This window comes from Liolophura sinensis, chromosome 10, assembly GCF_032854445.1.
Source record: "Liolophura sinensis isolate JHLJ2023 chromosome 10, CUHK_Ljap_v2, whole genome shotgun sequence".
NCBI classification, from domain to species: domain Eukaryota; kingdom Metazoa; phylum Mollusca; class Polyplacophora; order Chitonida; family Chitonidae; genus Liolophura; species Liolophura sinensis.
Window position 1 is genome coordinate 1666638 of NC_088304.1, and position 25711 is coordinate 1692348.

Here is a 25711-nt window from a genome sequence, read left to right on the forward strand (position 1 = left end):
GAAACACTACCCACTAAAGCTGACGTACTTTAATGAAATTTTGCTCCCAACTGATCTTTTTGTAGGTGCAATTATCATACGTGACTTACAGTCAATCGCATTACTTTCATGATTTTTTCACTGGTAAATCCCATTAAATTCAAATGATTTTTCACCACTTAGCCACAATTCTATACTACAGTTTGTACTGCAGGATGCTTAGTTCGAGAAAAAGTCATGAAAATTCTATGTGGTTTACTGTAAATACTTTTTCTAAGACCTGATCTAAATTCTGCATGTATCTGTCATGTCTGTAAGCTAAGGAGACAAAACTGACAGTTTGCCAAGCTCAAAACATGAAACTGGTCAGACCAATAACATGTGACATTGATGGAAGACTGAACTGCTCCTGTTCACATCATCAGGAAATACATGGGAAAAAAAAAAAAAAATATATATATATATATATATCGACCCTCTTCTTTGGGAATCTAATCATTAACAACAAAACCATCAGAACACATTAAGTGTTACTAAAGCAAAAGAACAACAGCAACTAACACCCATAAAGCCAGAGACAACACCTGTGCTGTTTTTGACAGGTTTAAATAGTTTTACACCTAAAACATCTACCTTCAAACAATGGAATGTAGCTATATACATGTATACAAACAACTGTGAAACACAATCACAAAACTAATCAATAATCAGAGGTTAATAGTTATATATATCAGTTCTGGACGAAGATAAATAACACGTTTTCTCAGCAAATAAAAGAGGCCTTCATTAGACATTGTACAAGTCAGGCTGAGAATTCTCTGTGTGCTCTAGTAGACTGCCACTAGCCAGCTAATGGCTAGCCTCTGGGGTGCACATAAGCATTTAAAATATTCCACTGGGCTGGTCACATCACATCCACATTAACAACTCTACACTCTCCAGACGACGGTTATTTGAATCCTACAAACCTGCTAGTAGTGTGTTACTGGGGAGGCAAGAGCAGGCCACTAACCCCATATATGCTGGTAAGTACATGCACTTCAGTTATATGTACAGGGCAATTCCAGTGTGGAACCCAACAGGCTGTGGACATTTAGCTGTAGTGAACACTTGACTACTTTCTGAAAACACAACCAAGATTCATGCTTTCTGACTTGCCAAATTTAGCTTATATGTCCCACAAAAAAAAAAAAAAACAAAAGTCACATCAGAAAATATTTCTGTCTCAATGAGATACATAAAACACACACCTTGGAAATTCCTTAACGCAAAAAAAAAAAAAAAAAAGGGCATGGTCCATAAAACCAGATGGTCCAAATGTCAAATGTTACAATGTAAGCCTAACTAAACAACCAACTTTAGCATAACAAGACAAAGCTTTTGGGAAGATAAGTTTTATGTTTTAGTTTTTCATTGCTTTGCACATTACTAAATGTCCAGTACATTTTTTTTTCAGTAATTATTAAAAGATCAAAGGTAAAAGTAGGATCATAGTGCTGGGGATGAAAATAAGTAGGATCATAGTGCTGGGGATGAAAATAAGTAGGATCATAGTCCTGGAGATGAAAATAAGTAAGATCATAGTGCTGGAGATGAAAAGTTATGGTGATTAATAAGTTAAAGGGTACCTTCATAGTTTGCTTAGGTCACGAAAAATGCTGCCACAGTCTCAAACACTAGTATTATTTGTCTGTCTTAAAGAAAATGTAACAAAGCTTTATTGATTTACCAGGAATTTCTTTGAAAGCATGAGTACCCACAACACAGGAGAACAAGTTTTAGCAACAAGGCCAAAATTGCAATTAAGAAATGAGTTCAAAATCACTCTAATAAACTTGAATTTTTTTCTAATATCAAGCAGCTGAAAAATATGATCTGCACGAGAAACTATACGATATACAGAATTTACAATGCATATTTAATCCATGAGTAACTGTATACAAACATGTGACCACAATGATACAAACCTTTACTTAAGTCCTAATAAAATTACATCCGAGCATTTCATATCTGTTCACATTCCCTATGGACAATTATGTGCAATTCTTTATTTACAAACTAGTTCCTGTACATGCCTCTTCGAAGGACAAACGACACACCCAGGGAGCTAGTCCCATATTTTAAACAAATAGTTTGAAAACTTGAACAGGTGGAAAAATAACAGTGGCAGGTTTGTTTTGAAAATCAGCCTGAGTGAAAAGCAGATCCACAAGAAGCACCAGTGTTCAAAAATGGACTTACATTAAACATCACATATCCAAATAACTGCCCCCCCCCCCCACCCGAAGAGAAAATGGACATCGGCTTTTAGTATTATTTGTTATAAAGAGAGACAAACCACTACTGGGTCGGTGAAGAAATCTGACGTATAACACTGGTCTATCTTAACAGTGTACTGAGGAATATGTATACAATTGCTTACTTGTGTCTTACAGGTTAGAAATTTGATCAACAAATGTCCCCCGCCAAAACTCTGCTCAAGAACTTCTGCTAATGGACTACTTCTTGCCAGTCTGTTGGATCTGCTCTTCAATCAGAATGGTATCTTCATACATTACTTTCTAAACAGTATTTTCACTGATGAATATATAGTTTTTCTTTTTTTTTAACAATGCACACTTAGTCACTGTAGGAAATTATCATCCATAAAAAGTTACATAAAAACCCTGGCTCACGTAGTTTTGTTCCCAAGTGACTGGCCATACATGTTAACAAATATATGATAACCTGGCGTGATACATGAAGGTGATTTAACAAAATCGAAAAATTTCAAATGTTCTCAAAATACAAGAATTACAGACTTCACTTTACTCTTATTTACAAAAAAAAAAAAAAAAGAAATACCAGACCACAGTGTCATGTATACATACTTGCATGTCTTTTTTTGGATATTTTGTCACATAAATCTTATATCAATCATCAATGGTTTTAAACAGTTGGCTTAATTTGTGTTGAAGTTGACAACCACAGAAAAAAGAAAAGAAAAAGGAAGAAAGAAATGAAGAAACAATTAGTTGAAGATTTGTTACTAGAAGGGATTAGTGTTGCCTAGCAACAGCCTTTCTTGTCTTTCTTTTTCTGACCCCTCTGAAGACTAATGGTTTCTTTGGGCTGTTCTGCTGCCTTCCGTTGCTGTTCTTTTTTCATTTGCAAAACTAGTTTGGATATTGCTAAAAACATCTGAAACAGAGAAGATAAGAAGCATAAATATCAGTATTACGCTAAGTTGTCATCTTCCAACCAAGACTATGAACATATAAACAAGCACATTTAGGATATTTTCCAACCAGTGCATTCATAAGCAGAAGGTGTGTATCTGTCAGTGTAAGTCATTACCTTTTACTGTCACTAAGCGCCACCCCTCCCCCAAAAAAACATGGCCCCTACAAATGAGGCGCCTACAAACAAGGAAAATGTGGGGGGTCTACAAATTTCTTGTCCAAGGCCTCGATTCATCCACCTTACTCACTTAATCTTATTTTCAAGATACAGCTACTTACTTCTTCCACATTTATGTTTTCTTTCGCACTCGTCTCAAACAGCTGGATGCCCATCTGATCAGCAAAACGTTGAGCATCATGGCTTAAGACTACTTTTCTCTCAGGGTCATCATCTTTGTTACCAACTGTAACACAAGTCAGGTAATTTCATCATACTACAAATGAAACAACACTCTACAGAAGGCCGCCTGTAATTCTTCAACCTTTTCACATATTTGCAGGGTGTTAACACAAGCAAATTCTGAGTGAGTGCTTGGGGTTTAGCATCGTACTTAACAATTTTTGAGTAATATGACGACGCAGGAATCCTAAGAGTGCATGTAATGTGCCTCTTTGTACCAGGATGGATTTCGACCGCTCTTTTATCTAGTGCTGCTACACCGAGATGCCTTACTGTAGGCAAGTAATACCTGAGCCATTATACTGATACGGGTCAACCAGTCAATGCACTATTCCCTTCATGCTGAAACCGTCATATTGACCAATCGAACCAATGTAGTTCTGTCTCCAAAATCAAATTATAAATGTCCATAAATTGCAGTGAAAGCTGCTTTTTAGTATGCAAAAAATATTGTATCCCTGTGAATGGCAAATATTGTATCCCTCTGAACAGCAAATGTTGTATCCCTGTGAATAGCAAATATTGTATCCCTGTGAATAGCAAATATTGTATCCCTCTGAACAGCAAATATTGTATCCCTGTGAATAGCAAATATTGTATCCCTCTGAACAGCAAATGTTGTATCCCTGTGAATTGCAAATATTGTATCCCTCTGAACAGCACATGTTGTATCCCTGTGAACAGCAAATGTTGTATCCCTGTGAACAGCAAATATTGTATCCCTGTGAATAGCAAATATTGTATCCCTCTGAACAGCAAATGTTGTATCCCTGTGAACAGCAAATATTGTATCCCTGTGAATAGCAAATATTGTATCCCTCTGAACAGCAAATGTTGTATCCCTGTGAATAGCAAATATTGTATCCCTCTGAACAGCACATGTTGTATCCCTGTGAACAGCAAATGTTGTATCCCTGTGAACAGCAAATATTGTATCCCTGTGAATAGCAAATATTGTATCCCTCTGAACAGCAAATGTTGTATCCCTGTGAATAGCAAATATTGTATCCCTCTGAACAGCACATGTTGTATCCCTGTGAACAGCACATGTTGTATCCCTGTGAACAGCAAATGTTGTATCCCTGTGAACAGCAAATATTGTATCCCTGTGAATAGCAAATATTGTATCCCTCTGAACAGCAAATGTTGTATCCCTGTGAACAGCAAATGTTGTATCCCTGTGAATAGCAAATATTGTATCCCTCTGAACTCCAAATACAGTACCCTTCTGTATTTATTTATTTATTTATTTATTTGATTGGAGTTTTATGTCGCACTCACAAATATTTCACTTAATATACAACGGCGGTCAGCTTTATGGTTGGAGTAAACCGGGCAGCGCGCTTCTCGGGCCGACTTGTAGTCACACCAAGCGCTTATGTGTGAGAGACTCCTGCGTTATTGTGCAGCTTTATGGTTGGAGAAAACCAGGCAGAGCCCTTCCTGGGCTTGTAGTCACAGTAATCGCATATGTGTGAAAGCCCCCTGCATTACTGTGCGGCTTTATGGTTGGAGTAAACCGGGCACAGCACTTCCCGGGCTGACTTGAAGTCACAGCAATCGCATATGTATGAGAGTCTCTTACATTATTGTGCAGCTTTGTGTTTGGGGAAAACCGGGCAGAGCCCTTCCCGGGCTGACTTGAAGTCACAGCAATCGCATATGTATGAGAGTCTCTTACATTATTGTGCAGCTTTGTGTTTGGGGAAAACCGGGCAGAGCGCTTCTCGAGCCGACTTGTAGTCACACCAATCGCTTATGTGTGAGAGCCTCCTGCGTTATTGTGCAGCTTTATGGTTGGAGAAAACCAGGCAGAGCCCTTCCTGAGCTGACTTGTAGTCACAGTAATCGCATATGTGTGAAAGCCCCCTGCGTTACTGTGCGGCTTTATGGTTGGAGTAAACCGGGCACAGCCCTTCCCGGGCTGACTTGAAGTCACACCAAGCGCTTATGTATGAGAGTCTCCTACATTACTGTGCAGCTTTGTGTTTGGGGAAAACCGGGCAGAGCCCTTCCCGGTCTGATTTGTAGTCACAGTAATCGCATATGTGTGAAAGCCCCCTGCATTACTGTGCAGCTTTGTGTTTGGGGAAAACCGGGCAGAGCCCTTCCCGGGCTGACTTGTAGTCCCAGCAATCGCATATGTGTGAAAGCCCCCTGCGTTACTGTGCAGCTTTATGGTTGGAGTAAACCGGGCAAAGCCCTTCCCGGGCTGACTTGAAGTCACAGCAATCGCATATGTATGAGAGCCTCCTACATTATTGTGCAGCTTTATGGTTGGAGAAAACCGGGCAGAGCCCTTCCCAGGCTGACTTGAAGTCACAGCAATCGCATATGTGTGAAAGGCCCCTGCGTTACTGTGCAGCTTTATGGTTGGAGAAAACCGGGCAGAGCCCTACTCGGGCTAAAGGAAAAGACAACAAATAATCCAACCTTAATTATTTGGAAGAGGATGTGCTTGATTACAAAAAAGGACTTTTAATCTCCAATTCCAACAAGGCCATCAGTGATAACATGGAGGGGATTTGAACTCTGAACTGCAATATCTCTGTTATGCAACACCACAAAAAAAACAGGTACGATTTTTACGCTTCATGGGGGATGATTTAACCATGCATGTGTACATTTGTCCAGTGTTGTCTTTTCTTTTGAAGTAACAGCACCCAGTTTCACGAAGAGGCATAGAACATTTTTTTTATCATCATACAATGGTTTTTTTTTTTTACATCACTACTACCATTGTCCTGTACGTGTGATAATTGTACATGTACGACATCTTTGTGAAACTGGGCTCAGGATACATGTAACTCACCTAATATCCTGTTAACAACATCACAGTTCTGGTCGATCTCATGTAGCCATCGCTTCACATTGGCAAATGATTCTCCACTGCAGACGTCGTAAACAACAATCACCCCATGGGTACCTCTGTAATACCTGCCAAACACAAACAGTAAAGCCAGCTATAGATGTCATGAACGACAATCACCCCATGGGTACCTCTGTAATACCTGCCAAACACAAACAGTACCGCCAGCTATAGATGTCATGAACGACAATCACCCCATGGGTACCTCTGTAATACCTGCCAAACACAAACAGTAAGCCAGCTATAGATGTCATGAACGACAATCACCCCATGGGTACCTCTGTAATACCTGCCAAACACAAACAGTAAAGCCAGCTATAGATGTCATGAACGACAATCACCCCATGGGTACCTCTGTAATACCTGCCAAACACAAACAGTAAAGACAGCTATAGATGTCATGAACGACAATCACCCCATGGGTACCTCTGTAATACCTGCCAAACACAAACAGTACCGCCAGCTATAGATGTCATGAACGACAATCACCCCATGGGTACCTCTGTAATACCTGCCAAACACAAACAGTAAAGCCAGCTATAGCTATCATTCATGACAATCGCCCCATGGGTACGTCTGTAATACCTGCCAAACACAAACAGTAAGCCAGCTATAGATGTCATGAACGACAATCACCCCATGGGTACCTCTGTAATACCTGCTAAACACAAACAGTAAAGACAGCTATAGATGTCATGAACGACAATCACCCCATGGGTACATCTGTAATACCTGCCAAACACAAACAGTAAGCCAGCTATAGATGTCATGAACGACAATCGCCCCATGGGTACCTCTGTAATACCTGCCAAACACAAACAGTAAGCCAGATATAGATGTCATGAACGACAATCACCCCATGGGTACGTCTGTAATACCTGCCAAACACAAACAGTAAGCCAGCTATAGATGTCATGAACAACAATCACCCCATGGGTACCTCTGTAATACCTGCTAAACACAAACAGTAAAGACAGCTATAGATGTCATGAACGACAATCACCCCATGGGTACATCTGTAATACCTGCCAAACACAAACAGTAAGCCAGCTATAGATGTCATGAACGACAATCACCCCATGGGTACCTCTGTAATACCTGCCAAACACAAACAGTAAAGCCAGCTATAGCTATCATTCATGACAATCACCCCATGGGTACATCTGTAATACCTGCCAAACACAAACAGTAAAGCCAGCTATAGCTATCATTCATGACAATCACCCCATGGGTACCTCTGTAATACCTGCCAAACACAAACAGTAAAGCCAGCTATAGATGTCATGAACGACAATCACCCCATGGGTACCTCTGTAATACCTGCCAAACACAAACAGTACCGCCAGCTATAGATGTCATGAACGACAATCACCCCATGGGTACCTCTGTAATACCTGCCAAACACAAACAGTAAAGCCAGCTATAGCTATCATTCATGACAATCGCCCCATGGGTACGTCTGTAATACCTGCCAAACACAAACAGTAAGCCAGCTATAGATGTCATGAACGACAATCACCCCATGGGTACCTCTGTAATACCTGCTAAACACAAACAGTAAAGACAGCTATAGATGTCATGAACGACAATCACCCCATGGGTACATCTGTAATACCTGCCAAACACAAACAGTAAGCCAGCTATAGATGTCATGAACGACAATCGCCCCATGGGTACGTCTGTAATACCTGCCAAACACAAACAGTAAAGCCAGCTATAGATGTCATGAACAACAATCACCCCATGGGTACGTCTGTAATACCTGCCAAACACAAACAGTAAGCCAGCTATAGATGTCATGAACGACAATCACCCCATGGGTACCTCTGTAATACCTGCTAAACACAAACAGTAAAGACAGCTATAGATGTCATGAACGACAATCACCCCATGGGTACCTCTGTAATACCTGCCAAACACAAACAGTAAAGCCAGCTATAGCTATCATTCATGACAATCACCCCATGGGTACGTCTGTAATACCTGCCAAACACAAACAGTAAAGCCAGCTATAGATGTCATGAACGACAATCACCCCATGGGTACCTCTGTAATACCTGCCAAACACAAACAGTACCGCCAGCTATAGATGTCATGAACGACAATCACCCCATGGGTACCTCTGTAATACCTGCCAAACACAAACGGTACCGTCAGCTATAGCTATCATTCATGACAATCGCCCCATGGGTACCTCTGTAATACCTGCCAAACACAAACAGTAAGCCAGATATAGATGTCATGAACGACAATCACCCCATGGGTACCTCTGTAATACCTGCCAAACACAAACAGTAAAGCCAGCTATAGCTATCATTCATGACAATCACCCCATGGGTACGTCTGTAATACCTGCCAAACACAAACAGTACCACCAGCTATAGATGTCATGAACAACAATCACCCCATGGGTACCTCTGTAATACCTGCCAAACACAAACAGTACCGCCAGCTATAGATGTCATGAACGACAATCACCCCATGGGTACCTCTGTAATACCTGCCAAACACAAACAGTAAAGCCAGCTATAGATGTCATGAACGACAATCACCCCATGGGTACATCTGTAATACCTGCCAAACACAAACAGTAAAGCCAGCTATAGATGTCATGAACAACAATCACCCCATGGGTACATCTGTAATACCTGCCAAACACAAACAGTAAAGCCAGCTATAGATGTCATGAACGACAATCACCCCATGGGTACCTCTGTAATACCTGCCAAACACAAACAGTACCGCCAGCTATAGCTATCATTCATGACAATCACCCCATGGATATGTCTGTAATACCTGCCAAACACAAACAGTAAAGCCAGCTATAGATGTCATGAACGACAATCACCCCATGGGTACCTCTGTAATACCTGCCAAACACAAACAGTAAAGCCAGCTATAGCTATCATTCATGACAATCACCCCATGGGTACGTCTGTAATACCTGCCAAACACAAACAGTAAAGCCAGCTATAGATGTCATGAACGACAATCACCCCATGGGTACATCTGTAATACCTGCCAAACACAAACAGTAAAGCCAGCTATAGCTATCATTCATGACAATCACCCCATGGGTACCTCTGTAATACCTGCCAAACACAAACAGTAAAGCCAGCTATAGCTATCATTCATGACAATCACCCCATGGGTACCTCTGTAATACCTGCTTAACACAAACAGTAAAGCCAACTACAGATGTCATGAACGACAATCACCCCATGGGTACCTCTGTAATACCTGCTAAACACAAACAGTAAAGCCAACTACAGATGTCATGAACGACAATCACTGTTACAACGTCATTGTTACAACGATAATGACATTAAACCTATAACATGTAGCTGATTAGTATCTAATGGCATGTATATGAACACACATAAACCTTTGGCAAGTTACTTATTCAAAAGTCAACACATATTAAATCTGACAGAAATAATCCAAATACCAGTAGGCCTGACATTTACTGTTCAACGGTATACCTTTATGGCGTGTTGCTGTGAGCCAGACACCTTCAGACCAACATTCACGCTTGTTTTTGCACCAAATGCTGAACTCATACCTATGCTCTGCAGCGCGATCATTCCTGAGTTTGTAACACATTATTGTCGCCTTATTCCCCCACTTGATTTGGGTTTTATGCAGAGCTGTATTGTACGTATACACACCCACATGTGAGGTAAGACCTAAGAATCTCCTGCGGTAACTTACGTGGACGTGATGGTACGGAATCGCTCCTGCCCAGCTGTGTCCCATATCTGGAGTTTAACCTTCTCACCTTCCACATCCACAGTTCGAATCTTGAAGTCCACACCTATTGTCGTGATATATGTTCCTGTACAATACAAAATATTTACATGTACTGTAAATGTTCAAACTGTTCGATCTCTAAAGCACATTTTTTCAGTGGAATTTATACATACAATTGTCACAAAAATGACATACATAATTTGTTTGTATCATTAAAGATGTAAGCTTTATAAAACTGTGCAAATTATTTCTGTATACCTCACAGTTCTCAGAGACAACCTGAACACAGGGTGTCATATCAATGGGCTACATGTATATCACCCCTAAAAAGCATCTCTCACACGACCATACAAAATCTGAGACTTCCACACACACAGTTACCACATACATTCGCAAGGTGCTCTCGAGTGAATGAGTTAAGGTATGGTCTTAAAAACTGACAAATCCGGTCAAATTTGATAATTTCCTCTTCTATGTCACCCTCTACAATACTACCACAGTATATGACCTAAACCATACTTGACAATAAAATTACTCGTTTTTCCTGATTCTGAGGGCTCTATTATCTACAAAGATCCTGGAAGGTGATATAACATCCTACTGGGCTAATGTAAGTTTCAGCACCAAAAACAAAAGCAATATTTTAGAACATTGTATTTGCCTTCAGAAATGCACTTCAGTGCCACAAATTTTAAGTCATTATTGAAGTTAAGCAATTTTGATTAACAACGTAAATCACTTTAGGTACAGTTCATGGCAGATAAAGCAAAATGTATGCATGTACATATATCATTATGCCTGAGAAAGCTACATCACAAAAACTTTACCAACATCACAAAAACTTTACCAACAACAAAGTGGTGACTGTTCTAACACACAGCAGAATTTAAAGGCTCAAACTCATATTTGAGGAATTATATACAATGACGTTGCATATGTTTGTGGATCTGACCATCAATCAGATATCCCACATGTTTGTGGATCTGACCATCAATCATATATCCCACATGTTTGTGGATCTGACCATCAATCACATATCCCACATGTTTGTGGATATGACCATCAATCACATAACCCATGTTGGCCACACATGATCAATCTTTCTGTGATGTCATCCCATCACAATGGGAGTTCAGTGGATCAGTGTGTGAAAATGGCATGGTACGGTGGTCTGTCAATGAATAAATGTCATAAATAATGGTACCTCCACTTACATCAATGCTGAGTTAATTTGCTCCATTACATTAATGCAGAAAACTCTTCTTTGTGTCTTCTAGGTGCAAATTTTTATCCCACAAGTTTGTGGATCTGACCATCAATCAGGTATCCCGCACATTTGTGGATATGACCATCAATCAGATATCCCACATGTTTGTGGATCTGACCATCAATTAGATATCCCACACGTTTGTGGATCTGACCATCAATCAGGTATCCCACATGTTTGTGGATCTGACCATCAATCACATATCCCACATGTTTGTGGATCTGACCATCAATCACATATCCCACATGTTTGTGGATCTGACCATCAATCACATATCCCACATGTTTGTGGATCTGACCATCAATCAGATATCCCACATGTTTGTGGATCTGGCCATCAATCATATATCCCACACGTTTGTGGATATGACCATCAATCAGATATCCCACATGTTTGTGGATCTGACCATCAATCACATATCCCACATGTTTGTGGATCTGACCATCAATCAGATATCCCACATGTTTGTGGATATGACCATCAATCAGATATCCCATGTTGGCCACACATGATCAATCTTTCTGTGATGTCATCCCATCACAATGGGAGTTCAGTGGATCAGTGTGTGAAGATGGCATTGTACGGTGGTCTGTCAATGAATAAATGTCATAAATAATGGTACCTCCACTTACATCAATGCTGAGTTAATTTGCTCCATTACATTAATGCAGAAAACTCTTCTTTGTGTCTTCTAAGTGCAAATTTTTAAACACTCCAAAATAAGACAAAATGGGTTCAAAACATTAGGCACTATTTTACTAAAATTTTGTGGAGGTAGATTTTATTCAGTGTACATCCGGTTTGCCAGGTTTACATACCCCAAGCAAACGCGAGGATCTAGTCACGTGATCAGGATGTAATGTGTGGTATGTGAACTTGTACAATGTACAATCTATCATACGTTGACAGCTCACTGTAACTTTACAGACCAAAACACCTTGGGAATATTCACCAATAATCATGATACTGGTAATACAGGTGTTTTTACAAAAATTTGATCATTTCTGTCCAAAGCACACAGCACACAGAACAAACCAGTTGATACTAATTTTACAAAGTTAAAACAACAAAACAGTGCAAAATACACCTTTCATTTAATAAAGTCAGTATGTTTCCTTTTTCTTTTCCTAGCCATTTTTAAGCTCAATTATTTTCCTTGACCTGCAAAGTCTTCTAATTTTATTGATTTATTTGATTGGTGTTTTACGCCGTACTCAAGAATATTTCACGTATACAACAGTGACCAGCTTTATGGTGGGGGGGAAACCGGGCAGAGCCCGGTGAAAACCCATGACCATCTGCAGGTTGCTGCAGACCTTCCCACATATGGGCAGAGAGGAAGTCAGCATGAGATGGACTTGAACTCACAGCAACCGCACTGGTGCTAACCAACTCTAATCTATTTATGAGCACTTATTTTGACAGTGAAGTAAATGGGAAATGATATAGGGACAGTGACTGACTTCCCCTTACTTTATGAGTCTTTTGAGATTCCCACTGCTCACTGAATGAAGTAACATTGTCATGACAAGAGCTGCTGGGAAGGTGAATTGGATCTTTCCATTACTGAGCAGGATTATACTGCTTTGGTGACATTCAAACTGGTACAGGTGGTGAATAATTTAATTTTTCATCTCAAATATGTGAATGACAAAAGAATTTTTTTCAACAAAACTTTGTAAACTGCACTAAAATGACTAAATTTGGCTAATTAATGTCATTGCTTTCAAACAGAAACACTCACCTGAAAATGTGTTATCAGCAAATCGAAGTAAGAGACTGCTTTTTCCAACACCTGCAAAGAACAATAGGTATATGGTACAGTACAAAGCTTCCGTGTCCTGTCTGTCAAAGAAAGTGTCATTTGACTAATATCTTGATTTTCTGTTTAAGTTTTGGAAAGTATGTATGTATGCTTGGCATTTTACATTATAATGTGTATTCTGGTGGAAGGGCGAGTCCATGTCAATAACCCGAGTGATTATCGCCCACAGCCCCATTGCAGCAAGATGTTTCAAAATCTGTTTTCTCAAGTTTTATCCAACATTTACATAAAAATTCAATTTAAAAGCATATCTTGGCTGTGTTAATTCTACAGGTCATATAGGAAAATAAAGTAACTTTCTTTTTTACCTTTTGCGTTTACTCAAATTTTCAAAATTCAAAAAATTTTTAATTTTGATCATTTTCTCAATTTAACCATGTTAACAACTTACTTTGCACAAATGAGTTATGCCAATAATTCAGCCAAATTCACAATTCAGGTTGCACTCTACAGAATACAGTAGCTTATGGTTATGTGGAAATATCGGTGTTGCCAACTTATCCTAGCCAATCATGTGACGCTATTCACAGTTTCTGTTACATGACTGGTCTTTATGGTCAGGTGACACCCACTTAAATCGTAGGCACCCCATAACTGCTTTTTAAGTAACTCTTTTTATTTGGTATATCCAGTTTCTTGATTGTTTCTGACACAAGTTAACTGATACTCTAATTCCTCAACCTTTTCGCATACAAAAGAGCAACTTTCAGCGCCATTTATGCACATTCTTAATTCGATTTTGAAGGCAAAACTATAATGGTTGGGTTGGCCAATTTCAGGGCTTCACAAAAAGTATAATTTTTTAGTCTAAAAAGAATAATGCCCTCAGAAAATGCTTAAATAAACAACTTGCAAACATGTGAAATGGTTGATGAATTACAGTACATTAACATGCAAATATGCCATCACTACGGAGTCAAGTGTAGATGATGTATGGTCAAATCTCGTGCATTCTCGTCTAAAAAAAATGGCACCAATTCGAAATGCGAAAGTGGCTGATAGAAAAGTTTATATAGACTCTCACATCGCATACAGGATATATATTTTATTGTAATAAAATACATATTGCATTTCTCACAATCTTTTAAAATATTTTTTGAAAATAAGATTAAATTATTAAGGGCACAAATAACCCTCATTCGCACTTCAGGATGTGCACTGCTAGAGTCACCATAACAGAGTAGCCATGATCAAATTAGCATTTAGTCACCGACAGTGGCCTTTAAAATGCGGCTAACAGATGTGAAATATTTCGAAAGTAACATTTTCTACTTAGTATTCTCAGTTTCCCCATTGCTTTTGCTACAAGTTACTGTGAATAAGAAGACAATTTACAATGTAGAGTTTCAATGAAAGGGATATTTAATATAGCATGTATACTGCCACTAGGTTAAAGCATGGGTCATCCAGGGAGATTTAGCACCCAGCTCCCATGTACTGCAAGATCTCGTGGCATTTCAATGAAAACAACTGCGAATGTGGCTTATAAGTGGAGTTATTAAGGATTGGGTGCTCGCTGTGTTTGCAGCCGGCCTACTTCTCAGATATTCATTGTGAAATGTAGACTTGTAAACCTTGTCACTGCATTTGATTGTGAAATAAGTAAAAATGCATGCACTGTTGCTATGCATTTATTGACGTAGACAAAATTAGACCACCTACAGTATAACGATTGTCACCATACACCTAAGGCTAAATGCAGATCGATATCACGCGTGTGCTTGTTGCCTGTAAAATTCAGTTGTGGGAAATCATTAGCACGGCAATGTTGTAGTAAAGTAAAAATAAGTTACAGAGTTTACAAAAACTAACAAAAAAGTATGCACTACGTGTGCGTTGCAGTCTATCTGACAGCTACGTTTCTAAAGCATATAACACAGCAGGAGGGTTGCAATCAGTGACAGTTCCTTATCGAGAAGCAACAGTCGTGCATTTTCTTATCAGAGAGATCGAAGTGGGCAGGTCCTCGGGTTTCACAATGTTGCGACCTCAGTCCTGCATACTTACCACTGTCGCCTATGATGAGCAGTTTAAATAAGTGATCATATTCCCTAGCCATTCTCAGCCGAGTCTGCCGCCCTGATTTGTCGCCCGTAAATGAATTCTTTCTAAAGAAAACCCTTCTTCTGTCGCCCCCTTCCCCTTTCGACCATAAGCCGGAAATGTCGTTACGTGTGAGTCACTGTTTATCGCGCATGCGCACGAGGGATTATTTCGTTTTCCGCCATGTGCTCGTGAATGTGAAATGTCGTCAGGAAATGTCAAACATGTTCACAGCGTCTTTCCAAGAATTCTTAAGATGATCGTTTGCAGAGAGTAATTAAACAAACGCACTAAAATGCGGCTCTTTAGGGAAACAATTCTGCGTACGCTCCAGGTGCACGCAGTGAGACAGTACACCACATCGCCACCTGTAAAGTGAGTGCACTAGCAGTATGCAGTATTTGCTCATTGGACTTTGAACATGAACAGATGAGCTTGTGCTCTAAATTTTTGAGGATACGCAAGAAAAAAAAGTTACCCGTCTCTCCTTACAACTAAGAATCAGTAGTGATACACAATCTTACTTTTGAAAACCAAAAATTTCACTGAAATTGGGTTACCCGGTAATTTTAGATGTTTTTTCTGTACACACATTGAAGACAGTGGTGTTTCACCTATCATAGAGTGTATGTATTTGCCTTTTGCACTGACCTAAAAGGTCAGACATGTCAGTGAGATAAACTTTTTGGGATTAGTTATTTTTGAACTCTCATTTTGATACTTAATTTATTGAATGTACATATGAAAACCAAAATTAAGTTGTACTTTATGTAAACTGGACCTTGAATATTGCTTTATTTTGTATTTGCAGACCAGCATATGCCACATACCAGGAAACTAACCTTGAATACTGCTGTATTTTGTATTTGCAGACTTGTGAAGCTGGCACATATGCCACATACCAGGAGACTAACCTTGACTATTGCTGTGTGTATTTTGTATTTGCAGACCAGTGAAGCTGGCATATACCACATACCAGGAGGCCAACCTTGAATATTGCTGTGTGGATTTTGTATTTGCAGACCAGTGAAGCTGGCATATGCCACATACCAGGAGACTAACCTTGAATATACTTGCAGACCTGTAAATCTGGCACACATGCCACATACCAGGAGACCAACCTTGAATAGTGCTGTGTGTATTTTGTATTTGCAGACCAGTAAAGCTGGCATATGCCATGTAACCGGAGACTAACCTTAAATAGTGCTTTGTGTATTTTGTATTGCAGACCGGTAAAGCTGGCATATGCCACATACCAGGAGACCAACCTTGAATATTGCTTTGTGTATTTTGTATTTGCAGACCAGTAAAGCTGGCATATGCCACATACCAGGAGACCAACCTGGAAGAATCAGACACGCCTGTTCTAATTCTTCATGGCTTATTTGGATCAAAGACAAACTGGCAAACTATTGCCAAGGCATTTAGCAACACAGGCAGGAAAGTACGTATAACATCCTTTGTCCAGGTTGGATTGTTGCACCAGGTGCTTATGGTATTTCTTCTATTTTCAAGTTTGCTAATGATGGATTGATTGGTGTTTAACGCAGTACTCAATAATATTTCACTTTTACTGTAGCGACCAGCATTATGGTGGAAGGAAACTGGGCAGAGCCAGGAGGAAACCCATGACCATCTGCAGGTTCCTGGCAGACTTTCCCATGTATGTATGGAAAGGAAGCCAGCATGAGCTGGACTTGAACTCACAGCGACAGCATTGGTGAGAGGGTTGCACGTCATTGCACCGCACTGGCGTGATCGGCCTTGCAAGTTTACAAAAATTCATTCCAGTTTCCAGTGAATCCTGCAGGATTCCTTTAGATTTATGAACATGGGTCTCATTGAGGATCTTACATGACTTGTTTTATACTGTTTTCTTTTCGGATCTAAGTTAATTTTCACGTAAATTTGTAAACTGAGGATTCATTCTCTATGACTCGCCAGTTTTTTCTGCTTGTATACCTGACTTGTACAAGTCAAAAATTGTTCATTTTCCTGCATACCGCATGATAGATGTTCAGTCTCCTGCATACCACGTGATTAATGTTGAGTCTCCTGTGTACCTCATGATAATTGTTCAGCCTTCTGCATACCACATGATAATTGTTCAGTCTCCTGCATACCATGTGGTAAATGTTCTGTCACCTGTATACCACTTGATAACCAATGATAAATTTTCAGCCTCCTGCATACCATGTGATCATTGTTCAGTCTCCTACGTACCACATGATAATTTTTCAGTCTCCTGCATACCAGATGATAATTGTTTAGTCTCCTGCATATCACGTGATAATTTGTTTTCATGTGCTAAACACTTAGCTGATGTGATCCAAATTGCTCTTGCCACTATTTTGTAGATTATCACTGTTGATGTGCGTAACCATGGTGAGAGTGAGCACAGTCCACACATGACGTATGAACACATGAGTGCTGACGTGGAGCAGCTAATGGGAGATCTTCACCTCAAGAAGACAGTTCTGATTGGTCATAGCATGGGCGGGAAAATTGCCATGACTTTAGCTCTTACCAAGGTTAGAGGTTACCTTAAAAACATATCCTGATTTTCTTCCCATTTTGAATGCTAGTGGAATTGTTGAAACGGGAGATAATTTTATAGTGTAATTGAAGATTCTAAACAATATAACAGAGATCGTGAACTGGGGAAGGGGAGGAAAATTGGAGGGATGCAGAGCAGAGGGTATGTTATTTTTGTTTGTTTGGAAAGTACATGATAATTGGACGTATTAACGATGGCGAAAAAAATGGCCTGTTATTGTAGACGTCATCTGCATCAAGTTGAGATCTCAAGATGTCTGCTGACCTGTATCCCATCTTGAGTGAACAGTTGAATATTCAGTTTTATCCAGGGTTTACCTTTTACCATCAGCTCCCTCACGTTGCTGTATTTCAAAACCTGGTCATAGGCTGACTTTTTTGACTGGAAGACCTCCCCTTGTCTATATGATGGGAGAAGTTCAGCAAACATCAAATGTCGGAGATAGGGTAATGTCTGGTACTTCCATGGCCTACCTTGTAGCTTCACTTCTGCCATACACAGGGTTGAGAATAATACACTAGTGAAAGAAAGGAAGATCGTATTTGGTTAATAGACTTATAATTCACTTTCAATCTACCATATTATTGGCTTGTTTGATCCACAGACGAACGTTGCATTGTGGGAATCTTTGCGCTGCCTCAATTGCATATTATCCCGTCAGACAGACAGTTTAGACCAGTGATTAATTTCCCCTTATGATTCTCTTAATTGACATTTTTTGGAAAATATTGGCCCAGGAGGTTTATTTAGGAGTCAAATACAACTCATTTTTGTATTTAGAGGAACCAACGCAGAAATTCTGAGTATCTTTCGGCGGTATATCACTTTAGCATTAACATAGCACAAATTGTATCCCAGTTCCAAGGGAGATAACTCCCTTGTGTATAGCGAAGGTTGGTGTTCTCTCCCTGTAAGATATATGTTGTATACACCTTATTCATTGTGTAAAAAACTTATATGAGTTAAGATTGTATGAAATTCAGACCTCACGGGCCTATCTTTCGAAATGTCAATGTTCTCCTCCTGGAAGGCATCCTCATAAATTTGTTAGTACTTAAAAATGGCCTGTATGTTGGAATTTGATTTGATTTGATTTGATAGTTGCCAGTGCATTCATTTGTATGATGGCAGAGGGGTGATTATAGATTTTGATGCCCAGTTTCCTCTCATCTTAATGCTGGCCGCCGCCGTTTAAGTGAAGTTTTCTTGAGAATGGCGTAAAATATCAATCAAATAAGTAAATAATTAAATCTTTAAATAGTGGTGTTTTTTTTAATTCTCCATCGTAAGTGGGAAAGTCTGGCAGCAACCTGCGGATGGTCATGGGCTTCCCCCAGGCTGTGCCCAGTTTCTTCCCACCATAATGCTGCTCGCCTTAGTATAAGTGAAATTTTCTTGAGGACGGCTAAAAACACCAATGAAATAAATAAATAATTCTTCCATCGTCTATATGACATTCATATCAAATAGTACGGTAAAAAATCAGATGGCGCATCAAACTATACATGTTTTATATTTGAAGCACAAGGTATATAGTTTTACATTGGCTACACTAAAAACTGAACAATCAAATACATGTGTATCAAACGTATATCTCATCTACTCAGATGGAATGTGTTTTGAGGAGGATTACCATGGAATTTAGTCAAATATATCCGTGTATATGTATTTTTTGTTTGTGTCATTTTCAGCCTGATTTAGTTGATCGTCTGATTGTGGTTGACGTTGCCCCGGTGATTAGTGTCCAGGCCACGGTTCTGCAGTCTTACGCGGATACTATGAGAGAAGCGGATATCCCTGTGAACAATACCTTGTCCCGGGCCAGACACACTGTGGATAAACAGCTGCAGAAAGTGGTGTCGGTAAGTGTGGACGAAGTTCAAGCAATTGGGCAAAAGGTCATTGGGAAAAAATATGTGCTGAAAGAGAGCAGAAAAAAGGAAAGTCTGCTGAAAAACAGCTGCAAAATGTTCAAGGAAAGTCTGCTGAAAGACGGCTGCAAAATGTTCTAGGAAAGTCTGCTGAAAGACGGCTGCAAAATGTTCTAGGAAAGTCTGCTGAAAGACGGCTGCAGAATGCTGTAGGAAAGTCTGCTGAAAGACAGCTGCAAAAAGCTTTTCAAAAGATTCAGATTCAGAAATGTATCTGTAAAAAGGTGACAAAAAAGTGGGCAGAAAGACTGCTGTGCATTTTTTCAGAGAGTGTGCAGGACAACAGTTACTGAAGTTTTCAGAAAGTGTGCAGGGCAGTAAAAACACAGAAGTTTTCAGAAAGTGTGGAGAAAGACTACAAAAAGTTGTTGGAAAGTGTGCAGGAAAGTAGTTTCAGATAGTAATTTATACAGTGAGTATGGCGTAAAACACCAATCAAATAAAAAAAAAAATTTATGCAGTAAGTATGGCGTAAAACACCAATCAAATAAATAAATAAATAATTTATGCAGTGAGTATGGCGTAAAACACCAATCAAATAAAAAAAAAAAATTTATGCAGTAAGTATGGCGTAAAACACCAATCAAATAAATAAATAAATGATTTATGCAGTGAGTATGGCGTAAAACACCAATCAAATAAAAAAAAAAAATTTATGCAGTAAGTATGGCGTAAAACACCAATCAAATAAATAAATAAATGATTTATGCAGTGAGTATGGCGTAAAACACCAATCAAATAAATAGATAAATAATTCATGCAGTGAGTATGGCGTAAATCACCAATCAAATAAATAAATAAATAATTTATGCAGTGAGTATGGCATAAAGCACCAATAAAGGAAGTAAAATAAATTATGCAGTGAGTATGGCGTAAAACACCAATCAAATAAATAAATAAATAAATTATGGAGTGAGTATGGCGTAAAACACCAATCAAATAAATAAATAATTCATGCAGTGAGTATGGCGTAAAACATCAATCAAATAAATAAATAAATAATTCATGCAGTGAGTATGGCGTAAAACACCAATCAAATAAATAGATAAATAATTCATGCAGTGAGTATGGCGTAAATCACCAATCAAATAAATAAATAAATAATTTATGCAGTGAGTATGGCATAAAACACCAATAAAGGAAGTAAAATAAATTATGCAGTGAGTATGGCGTAAAACACTAATAAAATAAATAAATATTTCATGCAGTGAGTATGGCGTAAAGCACCAATCAAATAAATAAATAAATAAATTATACAGTGAGTATGGCATAAAACACCAATAAAGGAAGTAAAATAAATTATGCAGTGAGTATGGCGTAAAACACCAATAAAATAAATAAATAATTCATGCAGTGAGTATGGCGTAAAGCACCAATCAAATAAATAAATAAATAATTTTTGCAGTGAGTTTGGCATAAACCACCAATCAAATAAATCTATAAATAATTTATGCATTGAGTATGGTGTAAAACACCAATAAAATAAATAAATAATTTATGCAGTGAGTATGGCGTAAAACACCAATAAAATGAATAAGTAAATTATGCAGTGAGTATGGTGTAAAACACCAATCAAATAAATAAATAAATAATTCATACAGTGGGTATGGCGTAAAACACCATTCAAATAAATAGATAAATAATTCATGCAGTGAGTATGGCGTAAAACACCAATAAAATAAATAAATAATTCATGCAGTGAGTATGGTGTAAAACACCAATCAAATAAATAAATAAATAATTTTTGCAGTGAGTTTGGCATAAACCACCAATCAAATAAATCTATAAATAATTTATGCATTGAGTATGGTGTAAAACACCAATAAAATAAATAAATAATTTATGCAGTGAGTATGGCGTAAAACACCAATAAAATGAATAAGTAAATTATGCAGTGAGTATGGCGTAAAACACCAATAAAATAAATAAATAATTCATGCAGTGAGTATGGTGTAAAACACCAGTCAAATAAATAAATAAATAATTCATACAGTGGGTATGGCGTAAAACACCATTCAAATAAATAGATAAATAATTCATGCAGTGAGTATGGCGTAAAACACCAATCAAATAAATAAATAATTTATGCAGTGCCTAGAAAGACAGCACAAAACGTTGCTCCATTCTTTTCCAAAAATGTGGAATCTAGATTGGTAAAAGAGGTTAAATTCCCGTTATATACTGATATTGAAAACTGTTTAATGTGACTTGTGATGCTTCAATGATGAGAACTTTGTCCTCTGACTTTTGTAAAGGATCCAAACGTGCGGCGTTTCTTGTTGATGAATTTAGTGATGGACGGGGAGAAAGTCAAATGGCGGCTGAACATTGAGGGGATCCTGTCAAACTACGGCCGTATTCTAGGCTTCCCCCTCTTCACAAATCCTTTCGAAGGCCCAACTTTCTTCATAGGGGGAGGAGACTCCAACCATATCAGGTAAATGTCCACACAGAAAACGGTTTACACATGGACAGGTGGACTAAACAGGCTACTTTAACAATAAATTTGAATTTTTATTGTCAGACGACTATTTGCAGATGTTTCGGAAGGCCGTACTAGATGGAAAAAAAGAAATAGTAAACTTTCACTTGATAATATTTCAATTGATGTCAAAGATATTGTATGTAAAAAAGCTATCGTATTCATTTTAAAATTAATGTAATTCTGTGCCTTTCTCACTTGTATGCAAGGTGTTTATTCACACATATTCTGAAGTCATTATTCTTTGTTGACTGATAAAATTATGAAGCCCTGTAATTGACCAGCCCAACTAATGGGGTTTTCTCTCCAAAATCAAATTAAAAATGTGCTTAAATTGCACTGAAACTTGCTTTTTAATGTGCAAAAAGGTTGTGCAATTAGGGTATATTGAAATGTCATACATGTGTTTATGTTCATTGACATCTTTGCATTAGAAATTTCCCTTAATTCTGCGCATTTTCACCCAAGCTCTTAATATTCTTGAGTAAATCTAGGTTCAAGTTGTTAAATTGTCTTTTTTTTATTCTTTACAGTGAAAAGGAGTATCCAGATATTACTCGGCTATTCCCATTGGCTGAATTCTTGCACATAGAGGGCGCTGGTCACTGGGTTCACTCAGAAAAACCTGTCGAGTTTGTGAGGGCCGTTTTACAGTTTTTAGAAAAAACAAAGAAATCCACTTCTTAACATTGCTTTTTAATGTATATGTTATTGAAAAGAATGGCAGAATGGGTATAGGAAACAAAGAGAGATTTTTTGAGCTTGTGTGTTTGAGGGCATAGTTTGTTCAGATGGACATCGTTCAGTTGTTCGAAAGTGTATTAGAACTTAATCCCGGGGTTAATGTTAATCCTGACTAAAGTGTCATTTACATGGTATTGGAATGAGACTGGTATTAAGACTTAATCCTGGATTAACTTTTATACACTTTTGAACAACTGACCCCAGATGTCAGAGATGCATGAACATTTAAAGACTTTTCAGTATGAACAGTACTGAGGAGGCCCGTGTTGGATCAGTCATCTGAAGTGCAGACACCAGTCCATTGACCATTGAGATTGCTTGCTCAAAATCAGGCAGTTCTTGTTTCTATGTAACTGTTCTTTTTTTTGGATATGAATTATCCTAAATGACCTAGAGTTTCGTCCACAACAGTGCACTTTTACAGGCAAATAAATGTCACAAAATATTAGTTTTGGTGCTGAAACATACAATTTTCCAGTAGAATACCATCCCATGTTTGAAGGAAAGCTTAAAACACCTTTCCAAAATCAATAAAACTCTCAGAATCAGGAAAAATTGGCAGGTTACTTGTGGACGAAATTTATGATCATTTAGGGTAAGTGTGAAAATATTATGTTATGTTTAAAAACAAAGTTATCATTAAACAAAACTATGGAAAAAAGGAGAAGGTGTAAAGAATAATGGCATGTGGTACAAATGGACTGGAGTAAATTGTGTGATGCTTGGTGGGGCTTTCAATCCCGCACAGTCCAAACGGTCAGTAATAACAGTATTTTCACAGTAGACTTTTCATGCATACTGTGACTCTGGTCAACAAAACAGCTGTAGAAAGTACATAGTCTACTCCTTGTCACAAAATGTTCATGGAATAATGACTACTAAAAAGAACAGGGGGTTCCTCTCACCTCTCACCAATGCAGTCACTGTTTTCAAGTTCACCACAAGCTGGCTTCCTGTCTGGTCATACATGGGAAGGTCTGCCAGCAACCTGCAGATGGCTGTGGGTTTCCCCTGGTCTCTGTCTGGTTTCCTCCCATCGTATTAAATGTTGGCTGCCATCAAATAAACCCGGTCTAGTCAATAAATCAAAGCCATGAAAATGGAAAAGTTGGTCATGGCCTAGATACTTGTCTTTCAATCGCTGTGACACATAGGTTGATGGTTCAGTGCCAGCATCAGGTAGGGTATTTTAGAGATTTCTTTACTTTTCACTGTTCTTAGAGTTATGGTGGCAAGGAGTTTGTAGAGACATGAGGTTGTCTTACACGAAGTTCATAGGAAATGACTTGCCTTCCACCAGTATGACATACACATTGAGCTTAGTCTGTGGGTCGAGGGCTGAGCTTAGTCTGTGGGTCGAGGGCTGAACTTAGTCTGTGGGTCGAGGGGCTGAGCTTAGTCTGTGGATCGAGGGCTTAGCTTAGTCTGTGGGTCGAGGGCCTCTGTGGCTGGGTGGTTGGCAAGACTTCATTGCAAAATGACCCAGGAACCTCCGTGGCTGGGGTGGTTAGCACGCCAGAAGCCTCTCACCAATGCTGTTGCTGGCATCCCCAACGGTTGTAGGTGGGAAGATCTTCCAGCATCCTGTGGATGGTTGTGGGTTTCCCCTGAGCTTTGCACGGTTTCCTCCCACCATAATGCTGGCCGCCGTTGAATAAGTGAAACATTCTTGACTGTGGCTTAAAACACTACTCAAATAAATTAATAAATACTCAGTGTGTGAAACTGTTATATTAAATATCAGACTGATACTCTTTGCTAGTACTCAATCTAGTGATGTTAATGAGGACTTTCTATGTATTTTATTTATAAATTATTACTTTGATTGGTGTTTAATGTCGTGAATAAGAATTTTTTATTTAAGTATGACATTTGTTTGGTTTATGAGGTATCGTATGCTTTACTAAAGCCAAAAAAGCTGATACCCTGGACCCAAATGTTAAGTTGATTGATGCAATGTACTGCTAAGTAATCAGTGATCAAGACGGCTATACTTCTTGTAGGGTTCCATAGTTGTTGTTTGTTCAGCTATTTAGGCTTAGGAATGAACGATGATGGCTTAATGGTATTTAGGATCAGGATAAGACCATTTCTTCATTGAGGGAGTTTACACAAGTAAAGCTTGCTGTTGTAAAGATTTAACCAGTTTTCACTGATTTTTGTCATTTTGAATTACATAATACTTACATAAAATATTCTTTGTTGACTGTTTTACATGTAGGAATATATAAACTCAATGTTAATTGGCCAAATGAAGTTATCACAACCTGTCAGTCTATTAGAACTTCCATGTGATATATTACATTTACCACATATAGTTATTGTATGTATTTTGATTTATGCATAGCTTATGGAGTATGCATAATACCCAGAAATGTGAACTAACTACAGAAAGTTACCCAGCATATGCATGTCAAATGGAGAATAAATTTTGTTATATTTAAATAATGATCATTTTGTGTTGATGTAGTTTGTAATTTGCTCTCCTTGTTTGTGGGGCTTTGCTGAATGGTTTTAGATTGGTTTTGTTATTGTCTGTCATCATTGAGGTTAAATTATACATCATGTATAGAATGGTTTCCATGTAACCTGTCAACGTGATGTCATCATTCTAGTGAAATGATAGGACTGGTTTCCATGTAA

General features: G+C 38.5%; 2 protein-coding genes across 2 annotated transcripts; one reads left to right on the forward strand and one right to left on the reverse strand.

Moving 5' to 3' along the window:
- Positions 1 to 458: 458 nt before the first annotated feature.
- Positions 459 to 15455, reverse strand: LOC135476242 (ras-related protein Rab-35-like). The gene is made up of 6 exons (XM_064756192.1): positions 15319 to 15455; positions 13231 to 13281; positions 10181 to 10304; positions 6413 to 6537; positions 3480 to 3604; positions 459 to 3159 (listed from the first exon to the last, which is right to left on the reverse strand). Exons 1-6 carry the CDS (start codon positions 15368 to 15370, stop codon positions 3028 to 3030), a joined length of 609 nt encoding a protein of 202 aa, XP_064612262.1. The 5' UTR covers positions 15371 to 15455; the 3' UTR covers positions 459 to 3027.
- A 102-nt stretch (positions 15456 to 15557) lies between these two features.
- Positions 15558 to 25510, forward strand: LOC135476576 (sn-1-specific diacylglycerol lipase ABHD11-like). The gene is made up of 6 exons (XM_064756646.1): positions 15558 to 15729; positions 16657 to 16798; positions 17712 to 17885; positions 19603 to 19773; positions 22098 to 22279; positions 22858 to 25510. The coding sequence occupies exons 1-6, from the start codon at positions 15650 to 15652 to the stop codon at positions 23009 to 23011; spliced, it is 903 nt and encodes a 300-aa protein (XP_064612716.1). The 5' UTR covers positions 15558 to 15649; the 3' UTR covers positions 23012 to 25510.
- Positions 25511 to 25711: the final 201 nt, after the last annotated feature.